The sequence below is a fragment of the Hoplias malabaricus genome, chromosome 2, assembly GCF_029633855.1.
Source record: "Hoplias malabaricus isolate fHopMal1 chromosome 2, fHopMal1.hap1, whole genome shotgun sequence".
Lineage (NCBI taxonomy): Eukaryota > Metazoa > Chordata > Actinopteri > Characiformes > Erythrinidae > Hoplias > Hoplias malabaricus.
In genome coordinates, this window is record NC_089801.1 from 46,925,447 (window position 1) to 46,939,720 (window position 14,274).

The 14,274-nt window shown below is 37.9% G+C and overlaps 1 protein-coding gene across 1 annotated transcript in view; it reads right to left on the reverse strand.

Moving 5' to 3' along the window:
* Nucleotides 1-6,436: 6,436 nt before the first annotated feature.
* Nucleotides 6,437-14,274, reverse strand: part of wdr19 (WD repeat domain 19) — a 36,159-nt gene continuing 28,321 nt past the window's right edge. Inside the window, exons 30-36 of the mRNA XM_066659938.1 lie at nt 12,662-12,758; nt 10,572-10,696; nt 10,005-10,086; nt 8,870-9,020; nt 8,663-8,786; nt 8,176-8,252; nt 6,437-7,677 (exon numbers count right to left, since the gene is read on the reverse strand). Coding sequence (XP_066516035.1) covers nt 7,563-7,677; nt 8,176-8,252; nt 8,663-8,786; nt 8,870-9,020; nt 10,005-10,086; nt 10,572-10,696; nt 12,662-12,758 — 771 coding nt within the window. The 3' untranslated portion in view covers nt 6,437-7,562. The remainder of the gene's footprint in view (nt 7,678-8,175; nt 8,253-8,662; nt 8,787-8,869; nt 9,021-10,004; nt 10,087-10,571; nt 10,697-12,661; nt 12,759-14,274) is intronic.

The window sequence follows — 14,274 nt, forward strand, 5'->3', positions numbered from 1 at the left end:
GAAATGAGTGATATTTTGTTTTTTTTAAATGTGTTATTCCAAAAGATACATCAAGATACATAATTAAAAGGGGGCTTTCCTAAAGAATAATAGGTGCACAACTGTAACAATGCATGAATAGGCAATGGGGGCAGTGATGCAAACAAAAATGTAATATCGGTCTTTCTCCACAAATAAATCTACAGCAACACATTATCAAGACATATACATACCTCACTAAGGCAGAAATACACAGTAATATGTGTGTGTGTGTATGAGAGAGAGAGAGAGAAAGGGGTGTGTGTGAATGAATGATAGATGGTGCTTAAGAAGCTGAGAGTGAGTGGGAGAGAGTGAGTGAGGTAGAGTATCTAACACAATCTCTCCAAGGAAGAGGATATTTGAAGTAAGGCTGAGTGGGCTAGCTATAATGGTATAGCATGTTTGTGATTGCACATACTGAAATGTGTGAGCCCGTGAGTCTGTTGCAGGTCATGTGATGGATCTAGTGGATGAAATATAATGGTCAGTGAGTGCGTACAGGATTTGTGTAATAGTGGTGAGGACGGTCAGTTCAGAAAGTGGCACACTGCCAGCCCACTGCAGAGGATGAACACACACACACACACACACACACACACACACACACACACACACACACACACAGAGTGTGTAGCTACTAGCTCCCCTTACTCAGATTTATGACTGGTGAAAAATGGCCTACAGTGCCAATGAACCTGTTAGAAAATATATTTTGTTTTATGCTTATTATACAGGCTGAACCCATAGGTGTTGAATTAGACATTTATTTACACTGTAATTAAATAAAAGTGAAAATGAAAGCACAGGTGCTTGAAGGAGAAGAAAATCAAAGCTTCCTTCATTAACATGCACCACTAAAGCCATGCACCATTCTGTTATGGTATAATGTATAATGAGGAATTCCAGGAAAGCAGAAAATTCATATACTGTATACACTGGAGATCAGAATTACAACATACACTTTCCTAAATGTCAAGGTCACTGTGTAGTCCTATTTTTAATTATCCGAACAGGAGAAAAAGGGCAATCTTTTAAGCATATTTCATGAGTTATGTATATTCTGAAGCACAGTATAAAAAAACCTAAATGAGATATCTGAAAAAGAACACTGATCAAACTTGGAGAACACTTTCAGACACCTCCCAGTTATTGGTGTTAATCTGGGACTAATTTACTTAATTAACTGTCAGCCTACCTTTCCAGTTTTCACTGAGTTTGCAAAATGGCAAGCCTTTCTAATGTGACTGAAACCCTCTAGCAGCAGGTTGTTCAGATTAGGGCCAAAGGAGTTGACCCTATAGGCTGTAACACGAGAGGCTGGTCATTCCAAATCTGTGATTTCTAGAATATTACATCTTAACAATGTCACAATCTCATTCATTTCAGCACTAAACCGGGTAAGGATCTGTCTCATCATACAGTGTCTCAACATTTAAGAGCATTTGGACTGAAAGTCCCCACTGCAGTGACCAAACCTTGAGCCATTAGCAGAATGACTCAAAACGCCAGACTAACCTTTGCTGAGGAATATGCGTGGAGAGTGGAGAAGTGGCCCAAAGTTCACTTTTTGGGTCAGATAGGAAACAATCTTCATGAAGACCATCTAAAGATGTCAATGAAATGTGTAGGATGAAGTGTCATGGTTTGGGGAATGCATTTGGCAGTAGGAGTTGGGCCTCTTATACAGCTACATGACAGACTGAATAGAATATATATATATATATATATATATATATATATATATATATATATATATATATATATATATATATATATTAATAAATATATATTATAATATATATATAAGTTTATTCATTGTAAACGCTTATCCAGTTCAGGGTTGCGGTGAGTCCAGAGCCTACCCAGAATCACTGGGTTCACGGCAGGAATACACCCTTGAGGGGATGGCAGTCCTTCACAGGGCGACACACACTCAGACCTAGGGACAATTTTTGAGTCACCAATCCATCTACCAATGTGTGTTTTTGGACCGTCGGAGGAAAATCCTCTGTTTCTCATTTATCAGCCGTCTGTTGAGGCTGTCTTTATTTTTAAACACATATACAGTCTAACTAGTACTTTAAACATATCTACAGGTCTCTCTCTCTCTCTCTCTCACACACATACACACACACACACACACACACACACAAACACCATCTGTCAAGGACTAATTTGAACACAGTGCTCATTGTACTCAGTCAAACCTCATATAGTAACCCTGGACATAGAACATTTCAACCACATTAAATGGCCTTAATGTGTCCAAACCTTTGGGGGAAAAAAATCCGTCTGAATGTTGTTAAATGTATTGAGAGACCAAAAGACTGCAAACATATATACAAATTAAAACTTTGTTGGCATGGCCTTCAGAATACGCTTTTGGGAAACAACACAAACAAAACATGAGCATTATGCAAAGGATACATTTAAGGTTTAAAAAAAATCTCATTAAGTCAAAACATGCAAATGCTTACTGAAACTGAGCAATAATAGCTACAAACCCAGAAATGAATTGTTCTTCTTTGAACATCAGCAAGTACCTTACTATTCAAACTTGGTTGGATCAGGGGTCTGCAATTATTTGACATTTGAGTTTGCATTTTGTATAAACTGGATATTTCCTAAGTCAACAAGAACCAGAATGTGACCCTAGGACTAGTATGTCCATCCCTTGGGCTCAAGGTGACCTTGACGATTGGCAGACAGAATAGTGGTGTGTCTGTTGGCACATATGACACATTTGGCAGGACAGGCAAAGAGAATCTATTTCTAGCAAAAGCTTTTTTCAGTTGGCATGTCCCCAAGTGAGTGAGCATGCGCAATATGCAGCCGTGCATTTTTGTTGGACAACGAACAACCAGGGAATCACTCATCTGCACCTTTCTGAGAAGCTAAGTAGTATAGTACACTGAACGATCACTGGATTAGGAACGCTTGGCTTGTATCTAAACTCATTGTCTATTCTCTCAGCTCCACTGACCACACAGGAGCATTTTGTAGTTCTACAATCACCGACTGTAGTACACTTAGTACTTAGTACTGTAGTACTCTGCATATATTATCATCCCCATTTCACCCTGCTCTTCAATGATCAGGACCACCACAGAATCACCACAGAGCAGGTATGATGTGGGTGGTGGATCATTCTCAGCGCTGCAATGACACTGACATGACATGTTGCGCTGGTATGAGTGGATCAGACACAGCAGTGCTGCTAGAGCCCTTAGTATCACAGTTGGACTGAGAATAGTCCACCAACCAAAGATATCCAGCCAACAGCATCCTTTGGGCAGCCTCCTGTATTCACTGATAAAGGACTTGAGGACGACCAACACAAACTGGGCTGCAACTAATGAGCCACTGTCTCTGACATATTTATTACTCTCTTTATTCCCCTGGAGACTTGCTGTGGATTGTAGCCTGGACATTCTATATCAAAGGAAGTTCCTCTATACCAAGGATGCCAAGTACTGGTAGTACAAATAAAGATGCCCAAGTGTCCCGGTCTCTAGCTGCTTCATCCAGCTCTTCCTGAGATATCCCAAGGTGATCCCAGGCCAAACAGGAGATATGGTCCCTCCAGAGTTTATAGACTTAGGTCTATATTGGAGCCTCCATCTTGTATGTTATGGTATACCTTCATACAGAGTCAACCAGAGGGAATCGATATCAGGTAGAGCAGTGTTTCCAAGCTCCTTCCTGATCACAGTGGTCCTCAGCCTGTCACAGAAAGTGATGTCAGCTATCTGACAGAAAAAAAAAAAAAACATTACAGCTGCTTGCATCCACCATTTTGTACTGTTGTTATTTCTCAAACATACATCAACTGGTAATTAGAGAGCTTTGTTTTATAGCTCAGCTCTCTCTTCATCACTACAGTGAACAAAACCCCAAGATACTTAAACACTTATACTCCTCCACTTGGTGTTGGTTCTTCCCTCTTACCTTGAAGAGGCATGCAATTCTTTTTTCAGGTGATAACCATGGCCTGAGACTTGAAGGAGATGATTTGCATGCCAGCCACATCACACTCAGCTTCACACCCTGCAAGTGTGCAATGGGCTCTTTACAGAAGTAAGATAAAGCTTTATTGATCCCAAAGGGAACTGCAGTGTCGCAGTCGCATACATACAGCACCAGAACACACATAGGCTATACAGTAATAAACGGGAGGGGGTGGGGTTTGGTGGAGGGTTAGTGGTACATTAAAACATGACGTTACAAGACCGTGATTTATCTAGATATATAAATAAGACCCTCAAATCTGCCATAGCATTACTACCACCACCTTGTTTCTACACACACTGAGCTGAGTGTATATGTGCCCACTGTATTTGTACAATTACAACCAGAAATAATGGATATTTCTGAGTGTACTGCATAGCACTGCTGTGACAGAATCACTCATACCAGCACAGTGAACACTAACATGCCAGCACTGTCAGTGTCACTGCCGCACTGAGAATAATCCACCACGCAAATCATACCTGCACTGTCATCATAGTGAAAATTGAATAACAGGGTGAAAGGGGCACACAAATTATGCAGCGCAATAGCTTAACTACAGTCCGTAACTAGAACTACAAAGTGCTCCTGTATGCTCAGTGGAGCTGAGAATATTTTACTAAATGCGCTTCTGTTTTTTCACTGTTGTATGCAGTGGTCGTGATGTATTGGCCATAATTGCAGATTCTGAGAGTCCGATGTTCTGCCAAAACTTCATAGAGTTCAGCTTGACACCAACAGAGCAATGCTTCCTGATCCATTTATCTCGTTACTTCAGAGCACTTTCGTCAGGGATGTTGCTGCAGCAAACAGTACCAGCAACAACAATCAAGTCAAATACCCTTACAAGCTTTGTGCAAACCCCAAAAGGACTAAATCTACTCAGATAGTAAAGATGAATCTCTCCTTTCTTGATCACTGCACAGGTGTTAGAACTCTAGTCCAGGTTGTTGTTCAAGTGCATGTTTAATTCGTGCTAAAGTTCTAACCAACTCCATTGATGGTGACTAACGAAGATGGAGGTTTTTGCTATCTAAAGCTCACCACCTTCTTTATCTTACTGATGTTGCACTGCAGTTGGTTCAGTAAACACCTGTCAACAAAGTCTGTCATCTGCTCTGTATTCAACCTCCTTTCCATTTCTGATATACCCCCACCATGGCCGTGACATTAGAGAATGTCTGCAGACGGCATGAATTGTGCCTGAAATCAAAGATGTACTGGTTTAATAGGCACAGTGCTAATACAGGAACCTCATTGCCATGTCTGAGTCAAGTAGTCCACTGTCCATCCATGTGTTTATCCACCTGTATCTGCCAAAGCTTGTCCCCAAAGGCAGAATTACGTTGAATGCATGGGTGTAAAAACAGATAACTATCCTCCCATCATCCACTGCAAAGCCATCTTAATATGTAGAACACAAGAACTCCAGGGCAGGTCTGTCCTGTTCTCAGGTCAGCACTCAGCAGCCTTTCCTGTGTCTACATCAGGTGAGACGTCAGAGCAACAGGCCTGTAATCATTTAGTGCCATCAAGACAAGAAATGCACAAGAAGTTTTCCACCTAACTGGGACACATTTTTGGCTGCACGTCAGGTAAAACATATGGTGAAGGATTCTGCACAGCTGCTCAGCACACATTTTCAGTAAGATGACTGAAAGACACTGTCTGCTATAAGCAGATATGCTATATCCTGATCCCCACTCCTGAAGACCTCCAAATTCTTGGCTATACATTGTATCCTGTCCATAAACTGGTACAACTTCGGCAGAGTTGCTCCAGTGCTCCCACCAAGCAGACATGACTTAAAGGGACACTTTGAATTGTGGGGAAATGCTGTTCCACCTGGTTTGTTTACACTCAGATGCTATGCATCTTTTAGCAGCATGTTTGAGGAAAATAACTATTGTAGTTTGCTGAAGTTGAACTTGTCTGTAAGTTTTTATTCACTGTTCAAATTACCACAGAAACTCATTTTGAAACTCAAGTTGTTTTGTAGCACTTTGCAGTAATGCATTTAACTTTTTCATTTCCACCTTAAGTAATCTGAAACAGCAGAAATAAGTCAATATTTCCCACCAATGGAGTAGGAATGGAGCAATAACCTCTTCTCAGTGTATACTTTTCAATGTTTGGAGTTCTTTCCAAAACTCTTTTTACTTTGCCATGAGCTGGGAGAGAGAAAGCTTAACATACCACACCATGACAGTTTGTTTTTTTCTCATTTACTGATAATGGGACTTCGTGAACACTTTTGGCTAGTTTTGAGCATATAGACAGACTGGAGAACTAGAAAATGTTGAAGAATTCTCTGGATTTTATAGAAAGTGAATGTCCCCTTTATTGTCTTGAATGCCAACACAGTTTACACTCAGATTACGAAGGCCAAATGAGTCCCTAACAGTGAAAACAACACTTCAATGTCACAGCCCTACTTGGGAGAAGTATGGAAAATGGCATATCTGTCCTTTGTGTATGGACCAGGAGAGTTTCCTCAAACTGCTGAGGCCAAGACAGTATAGGGTCTGGAGGAAAGTCAGAGGAATGAATGTAGCCAACCACTCTCGAGAGGTTCAGGATTATTAGGCATATCTCTGGTGGCTATGACTTTCTGTTGGTATTCTTTTCAGTGCTAGGAAAGTGCTAAGGACCAATTCCATGTAGCTGTGGCTATGAAAGGGGTACCTTCTGCAGACTCAGCAGATGCTGCCACTTGGTAGAATTGAATACATTTAATTTTTCATGACTTGGCAGGTGAATGAACATATGCTTAATTGTCCGACAAGAGAGTGAAAAGAATCTTAGGATGGTGTGCAGGATGTGTAGTCTAACAAAGCCACAAATGCATGATCAGCACATAGACCACTCATTAAGACACCTGATATAAGACTGCTGAAGTATGGGCATTCTATATTTAAAAATCATATTTTGTTGTACAAGGATTGTATACAGGTGCAACTGACATTCACTGCTGTTCTTCTGTAATTGTTTGTGTCTTTCAGCACAAGAAATATTGAATAACACAAATTAATACTTATAATTTTAGCCTTAATCCTATAAAGTTTCTGAATCAAAGTATTTACTATTCCATCTGTGGAAAATGTTTTGAACTTTGATGAAAATTAATCTAGAAGATGGGCTAAATATCACCACTCTGTCTGAAATGACGCACTTCTTTGTTCAAAAGCAATATCTAATTGATTAAATGAAATCTTAAAACAAGTAAGAAGTTAAGCAATGGCAGTCATTATGCAGAAGGACTAGTTTGTCCATCTCACAATAACACAAAACATTTATGAATAGATATTACATAAACCAAGCAAAAAAAAAATAAAAATTTTGTCAGGCTCACAAACACCTCAATTAATGAGGCTATATTTAATTTGTTGCAAGATAAATAGAAAATACATACAGTTTTTCTGATTATAAAATACAAATATTTTAGAAAAGTACCAGCGTGTTACTGTATTACTATTTTTCAGGGACAACTGGGAGTTAAATGAGGTGCATGGGTGTGTGTGTGTGTGTATATATTAAGGCTGTAGCTGGTCCTGCTGCAGGTATCGGGAGCAGTCTGAGATTTTCTTCAGCTGATTCACGCTCACGTTTTCTGAGCACATGGGACACACTGACTCAGTCTCCAACATTCTGATGTAAACACATAAAGAAAGGAATATTTAAGAAATATCCACAATAACTGTAGCACAAGTATGAAATCATTTTTTTTTCATAATCATAGAGACTAGTGTTGGAGTGTGTTGCAGGCATCAAATGTTATATATATCTATATTACAATAACCAAATTTTATATATTATAATACACATTTTTAATCTTTATTATAGTGTTTATGTTGTTCATTAAAACACTGAAAACATTTTCTGGATTTTTGTCAGTTAAACTAAGGTTTGAGGGAAACATCATCACAGATTCTGGTTTTAAACATATTTTACAAGAATCCCAACTGAGGCTCATGGTTTATTATCAGATCATTCAATCGCAAATTCATGGCAAACTGAACACTGAGTAGGTGTAGTGAAAATATGGCAAGTTGACAGATGGATGTATAAATAAACGAGAGGTGAGTAAATGGATGAATGACTGAACTGATGGATGGATGGATATATGAAAGTACTGGATCGACATACTGTGTAAACAAAGAAAACAGAGCAGGAAAGTCACAGTGCGGGCACACACACCAGTCCTCTTTCACCATGTGACGACCCTAAGAGAGAAAGCATCTTAAAATTTACAGACAGTTTGAGGATACTATGTGATTATTTACAATAGAGTAACAGTGTTATTCTATTTGCAGATTCTAAATAAATCTGTATGGGCCTCACATTTAAACTAAAGTTTTGTTTAACTACACTCAGGTTCAGAAAGTAAACATTGTGGGCTGTGTTAAAGATTTTGGAAGAGGTTGAATATCCTGGAATAATATATGATAAACTTATGTTTTTTAGTAGATAATTGAGGGGAAAAATGCTAAATATCATCACTAGTTCTCTCAATGAACAACTTCAAGGCATTTTTAGCTGAGCATTAAGAATATTTATGTCTGTCTACTGCTTTGTGCAATTCACGGCTGGTAACACAGCTTCAGGTAAAGTTCTGGTATGGATCTATCCGTACCGTTGCTATACAATATGGCAAGTTGTTCTTGCAGCCAGGACAGAGGAGCTCACACTCTGGCAGGCTGAATCCGCAATATGGACATGGGGAATTGTCCTCCTCCACTTCAGAAGTGTCTGGACGTCTGCATTAGACAGAGACAAGACGTAAGGACAGGTAGAAATGGAAAATAATGTATCTATTCCTGGTGAAGTATTTGTGTCTTACCGGACCATAGCCTCAATTTTCTTCTTGTATTTGGGGTCAATTTTGTTGCGGTACTCCGGCCTCATCAGCATTGCTGCATAGCTGAAGGACGAGTTCTTCAGTCCAGCACGATGACATTCAATTACAGCCGATGTTAGGATGGGAACAATGTCTAGAGTTAAAGGAGAAATATGTAATAAATATATTGTAGTAAATCATAAAATTACAAGGTTGTGTCATCAGAGATTAAGTAAAACATGCTAAATCGAAGCACTGATGTCTCTGACAGCAGTGCTACAGCAAGTATATTCTTCTTAGAGGAATTTTCTTTACCAGAGTTAAACTCTGTTGGTGTTTCGGCCTAAGATCCCACCCATTGCCCAACCCTCAATAATGTTTTCACATCTTGGGATTACAGGTGTAAAATATGATATCAGACAAAAACAAACATAAGCGAGCCAGTAACAAGGATTACTGTAGACTAGACTTTCTTCTAGATTTTACAAGACTTGGTATCTTTCTAGAAAGCTCAATGAGCAGAGACGGAGCACAACAAGAGTAAATATGTGTGAGGTATTTGAAAGAAGCTGGCATCATAGAGTGCCGCAGAACTATAAGACAGATCCAGAGTTGGCAAATTTTCTCCTGAACATGTTAGCAAGTCATATGTGAAAAACTGTCAAATTACAGGCACGTATGAATGAATTAAATGTATAAACATGGTGGTTTGTGTGTTTTAAAAAAAAAAAGAGTGTTTTGTTTAAAATGACATTTAAGGTGGAAGGGAAAAACCAATAAGGAAAATAACATCAGTCTTGTGTAGTGACACATTTAAGCTGAAACTGAAAAGTTAAATATGAAGCTTGTAAAAATGTAGGAAAAACAGAGAAGGCTCATTCACTTTTTCTGCCTTGAGCTAGCGCAGGTAGATATTTTACTACAATTATGTACACTTTTCTTTGTAAATAAGTGGATTATTGCATTTTCTTTTTAGCTTCAAAATCCAAAGATCACAAATGTGTCTTGCGCTCATTTGTGTAAGTAAGTTGTGTAAGCCTCATAAGTCTGACCTCTTGAGAGGAAAGGGGAAGTCCTGAACCTAATCTGTCCAAATGATGTATGTTTGTATGTGATTATTTGTGTCTATGTTACTCACGTGAAGGGAATTTGCTGATGTTGTTTGAAACTCGGATCAGCATGCGAGCTGCTTTTAGATGGTCTCCTCTCTTCACATGGATCTGACAAAAATCATTACTTTTACAATTAAATCAATAAATAAGCCACAATTAAAACATCACTAACACACACTGACAATTATACTACATAAAAATTTGCCAAGTACTTGCTTCCCATGAGACATGTCAAGCCAGCAACAGACTATTCTTAAACTCCTGACAAACATGTCTCTGGACGGTTCAACTCATTTAAAGGAGAATGCTAACTGTACAGATCTGTCGCGTCAGCAAAAAAGATGCCTGTATTGTCTAGCATCATACTGAGTGATAGAGGAAACAGTGGGCCATCCTATTTAATCCAGAATGTGTGAACCAAGTTGTGCATGTGTTCCAAATGCACTGGATTAACACCCAGGAAAACAAATAAAATCAATATAAGAGGGAAATGAGGGCAATTTTAAATATTCTTACATTTTTATGTACGATTTCACATTCTTTTAGAAATTGTTGTGTGTAGGTATGCGTGTGTGTGTGTGTGTGTGTTCTACCTTCACCAATATGTAGCTGTGCAGTATCATTAGATTAGTGGCCATCTCTGCTGGGATTTTAATCTTCTGTGTGAGAAGTTCCATGTACATACTAAATAAGACATCATGAGCATTCCTGTAGTTACCTACAACACAGACACACACATAAAATAGTAAGTAACAGAGTTCATTTACATTCCTTTACATTTATATAAATAAATATATCTATTTTGTTAAAAAGCCCCAAAAAAAAACACAATTACTTTTTTTTTTTTTTTTTACACACAAATGATGAGTATTTAAACATAAATATTATACCTTCTAATGTCTATATGACTTAATTTAAAATGTAAAATTTGTACCCAAATATGAATGGGTACTGAATTCCCATGCCAATAAACAATTACACATTATATTCAAAAGTTATTATTTATAAACTTGTAGGGACTTCCCTAGGCTTCTGTTGTAATACAGCTAAGCAATACTACACCAGCACCTAAACTGAGAAATCTTCAACCAAAAGGCAATGAACTGCCATTAAAAGTTATCAGTGTTAAAAGTTACCATTAGTAGTGGGTGTGACAAGACTAATAAGCCTACTTAGCACCTACATATGCCTTTTATGTCATCTGAAATCAATACACATAATCAATACACTACATAATAATCTATAACTAAACCCAAAAATATATATACTTATGACATGTTATGTCTGTTATGTTATGTCAATATTATGTAACAATGCAAATTTATTTGACCAATTGCTTTCTTCTGACTGGGAATGTCAAACTAGTGACAAAAGATGGTAAGTTGTGCTAGAGATGTTAATCATTTGAACTATACCTGTATTCTTAAAACAAGAAAAAAGAAATCCAGGCAAGCCCAAAATATACACCCTTGTTATTTGAAGGTCTGGAGAAGCTTTGGTGCTTCATATCAATGTCTTTGTTTACATGTGTTTTTCATTATATGATTGTGTTGTACAGGAAATATGGAGGGCAGGACTAATTACTGCAGAAATAAAAAAAAATGAACACAAGGTTTTGTTCATAATATTTAACACTTAAGAGTTTTTCTTGTTCTTCTTAATGAAAAATAAATACTAGATGAGCTACCTCCAAAGTAAAAAGAACACCAAGAACATTTTGTTGATTTTAGGAATTACAATTACTTATTTTGGTCAATGTAACATGTTAATAGATATAATACGTGTGTAAATGTTTCAAAGAAACGTAACTAACACACAGCCAAACACAGCCCCAGAAACACACACAAACAGAGCATGTTCCTGTTTTATTTCCTATTATTTAATTATATGAAACTTTGTAAATGACCCTGCTGAGCTCCACTGGGTGATAATGCTGTGTTTGAGGCTCTAAACTCGTTCTTGAGATACTGAATCTTGACATGCCCATAGACAAAGCCACGTTTCATGCTGAAGAACGTACTCTTCTTTGCTTCCAGCTGGGAACTCATTTATCTGGTTTGTGAACCAGTTTATATTGGTGGAAGCGTGCCGAATGGCTCCAAATTTCACAAACTAGAACAGTTCCAGTTCCACGTTGGTGGAAAAAGGACTATGTGAAATATGGCTGAAAAAAACAACAGACGGTGCAGTAGCACCACCTTGTCAAATATGGCTGAACTAACACCAAAGGGGAAATAACGTTCCTATTTGCGCATGCGCGTTTCATCATTAGGAGTCAGTCAGTCAGTAAGAGAAAATGCCTCTTCTAGGCCAGCGTGGTAGGCAGTCCAAACAAACAAACAAAAAACACTAGGTAAGACTTTGAGATGTTTCACTGACCTATACTAGGGAGAATAGTGCCTCTGTCATTGCTACTCGGGGTTCGGCATTACAGAAACTGCCCTTTGTAATCTCAGAGGAGGGTAGGAGATCAACCCCGGGTTCAGTCCAACACGTGTCAGCTGTCATATAGGTTGCTTTATTTGATGTCACTCTAGAAAGTGATATGACAAGTGACACTTGCTTGAGTAGGCTTTTTTTTAAAGCAGGCTTTTAAATGACTGGCCTTACGAACAGAAACCTACAGTTAGTGTTTATCCACAGGACTAACAAGACACATACACACAAACAGATGCACACACACCTGCCGACTGCTCCTCCCTGGCGATGATGATGGCCGTCCTTGCAGCCTCTCTGTACTGTTTTAATGCCATATACAAACGAAACAGGTACTTTGCATCCTGGGAAAGGGGGAACGAGCCAAAAACAAATAAGCCAAATATATGCTTTACTTGTGTGTTGTTGCTACTTAATCACGCGCTTCAATCAACACAATATCACTCTCTTCTACTACAGTGAACGTCATGGTAGGGCTGTCATTCTGTGTTCAATTATTTCTTCTCAGCAAAACATTATTTGACCAGGGGAGCCAAATGTGTCAAAAATGAACTCCGACTCTGGAAATTAAGAAAATTATTAATAATATGAATTAATGCATTATCATCAGGCAAAAATGTATCTGCTGCATACAGAATATATATTTGAGGTGTATATATATATTATTTATTATTTATATATATTTATATATATATATATTTATTTATATATATATATTATATATTATTCATATATATATATATATATATATATATATATATATATATATATATATATATATATATATATATATATGAATTTTTTGGGGGGCTATTTAAATTATCTGTGACAACCGTACACAACAGACTATATATGTTTCACACATAAAAAATACAGCACAAAATTAAAGAGTCTATACTGAAACACACAAACACAAAAACGCAAACAAACACATTGCTTTGCTTCTGCTGGTTCCCTGCGATGGGGCAGCAGCAAATGAAGTGGTGGGCTACTCACGGAGAGAGACTACATGCAGAGAACGACAGGTGTGGACCAAAGAAATGAGCGAGTTTGAGTGATAATGAGTGCATATGAATAAAAGGGGGGAAAAAAACATAAAAAGTAGAGAGACTTAGATAAAGAGTCTTAACAGATAGTTTTGCCAATAATACTAAAATGGCTAAAAAATGAACACAAAGCTAGAATGACCAACATGCTACCTCATACATATCTAGAAGTAGACTGTATGGCCCAAACATATCAGGTTTTGCAAAAAGCCCTGCTCTGTGGAGTGTAAGTGGTCCTTTGGACAGATGCCCTTGTCTTTACTGTAGCTTTTTGCAGCTTCTTAAGTGTAATCTTTGTGGTATTTTTTAAACCTCTGATAAATGTCCTCTTTGTCTGGTGTGAGTTTTAGTGGGTGGCTTTCTCTTGTCATGTTTGTAGTGATGCCATATTCTAAGGCTGCCTGTTCTAGATTTTTTCATATTCAAAGCTAATTTACAATGTTATTTAAACTGTGTATTTGCAACTGCATGAGCTTTGTAAATTCAATCCTGTTTATATTTGCATTTCCACCATCTATCAGTCACTCCACTCAGTAAAATGCAGTGGGTGGAACTGCCAGATGAGTGAATGCATATTCACAGTAGAGCTGGAGCCTAGCGATGAGAAACAATACTGCAAATGGGAGATTGTTGTTGTGTTTTTAATGTTAAATTTCAGTCATACTGAGAATTAAATTTAATATAAGAAGGTCTTTGATTTTTTTATCCATTTTAAAATTGGCAGCCTTTGTACACAGAGAAGCAAATGCAAATTAAGGTTTTGCACATGAATTTGAATTCTATACTGAATAATGCACACTCAGGTGGGAAATGC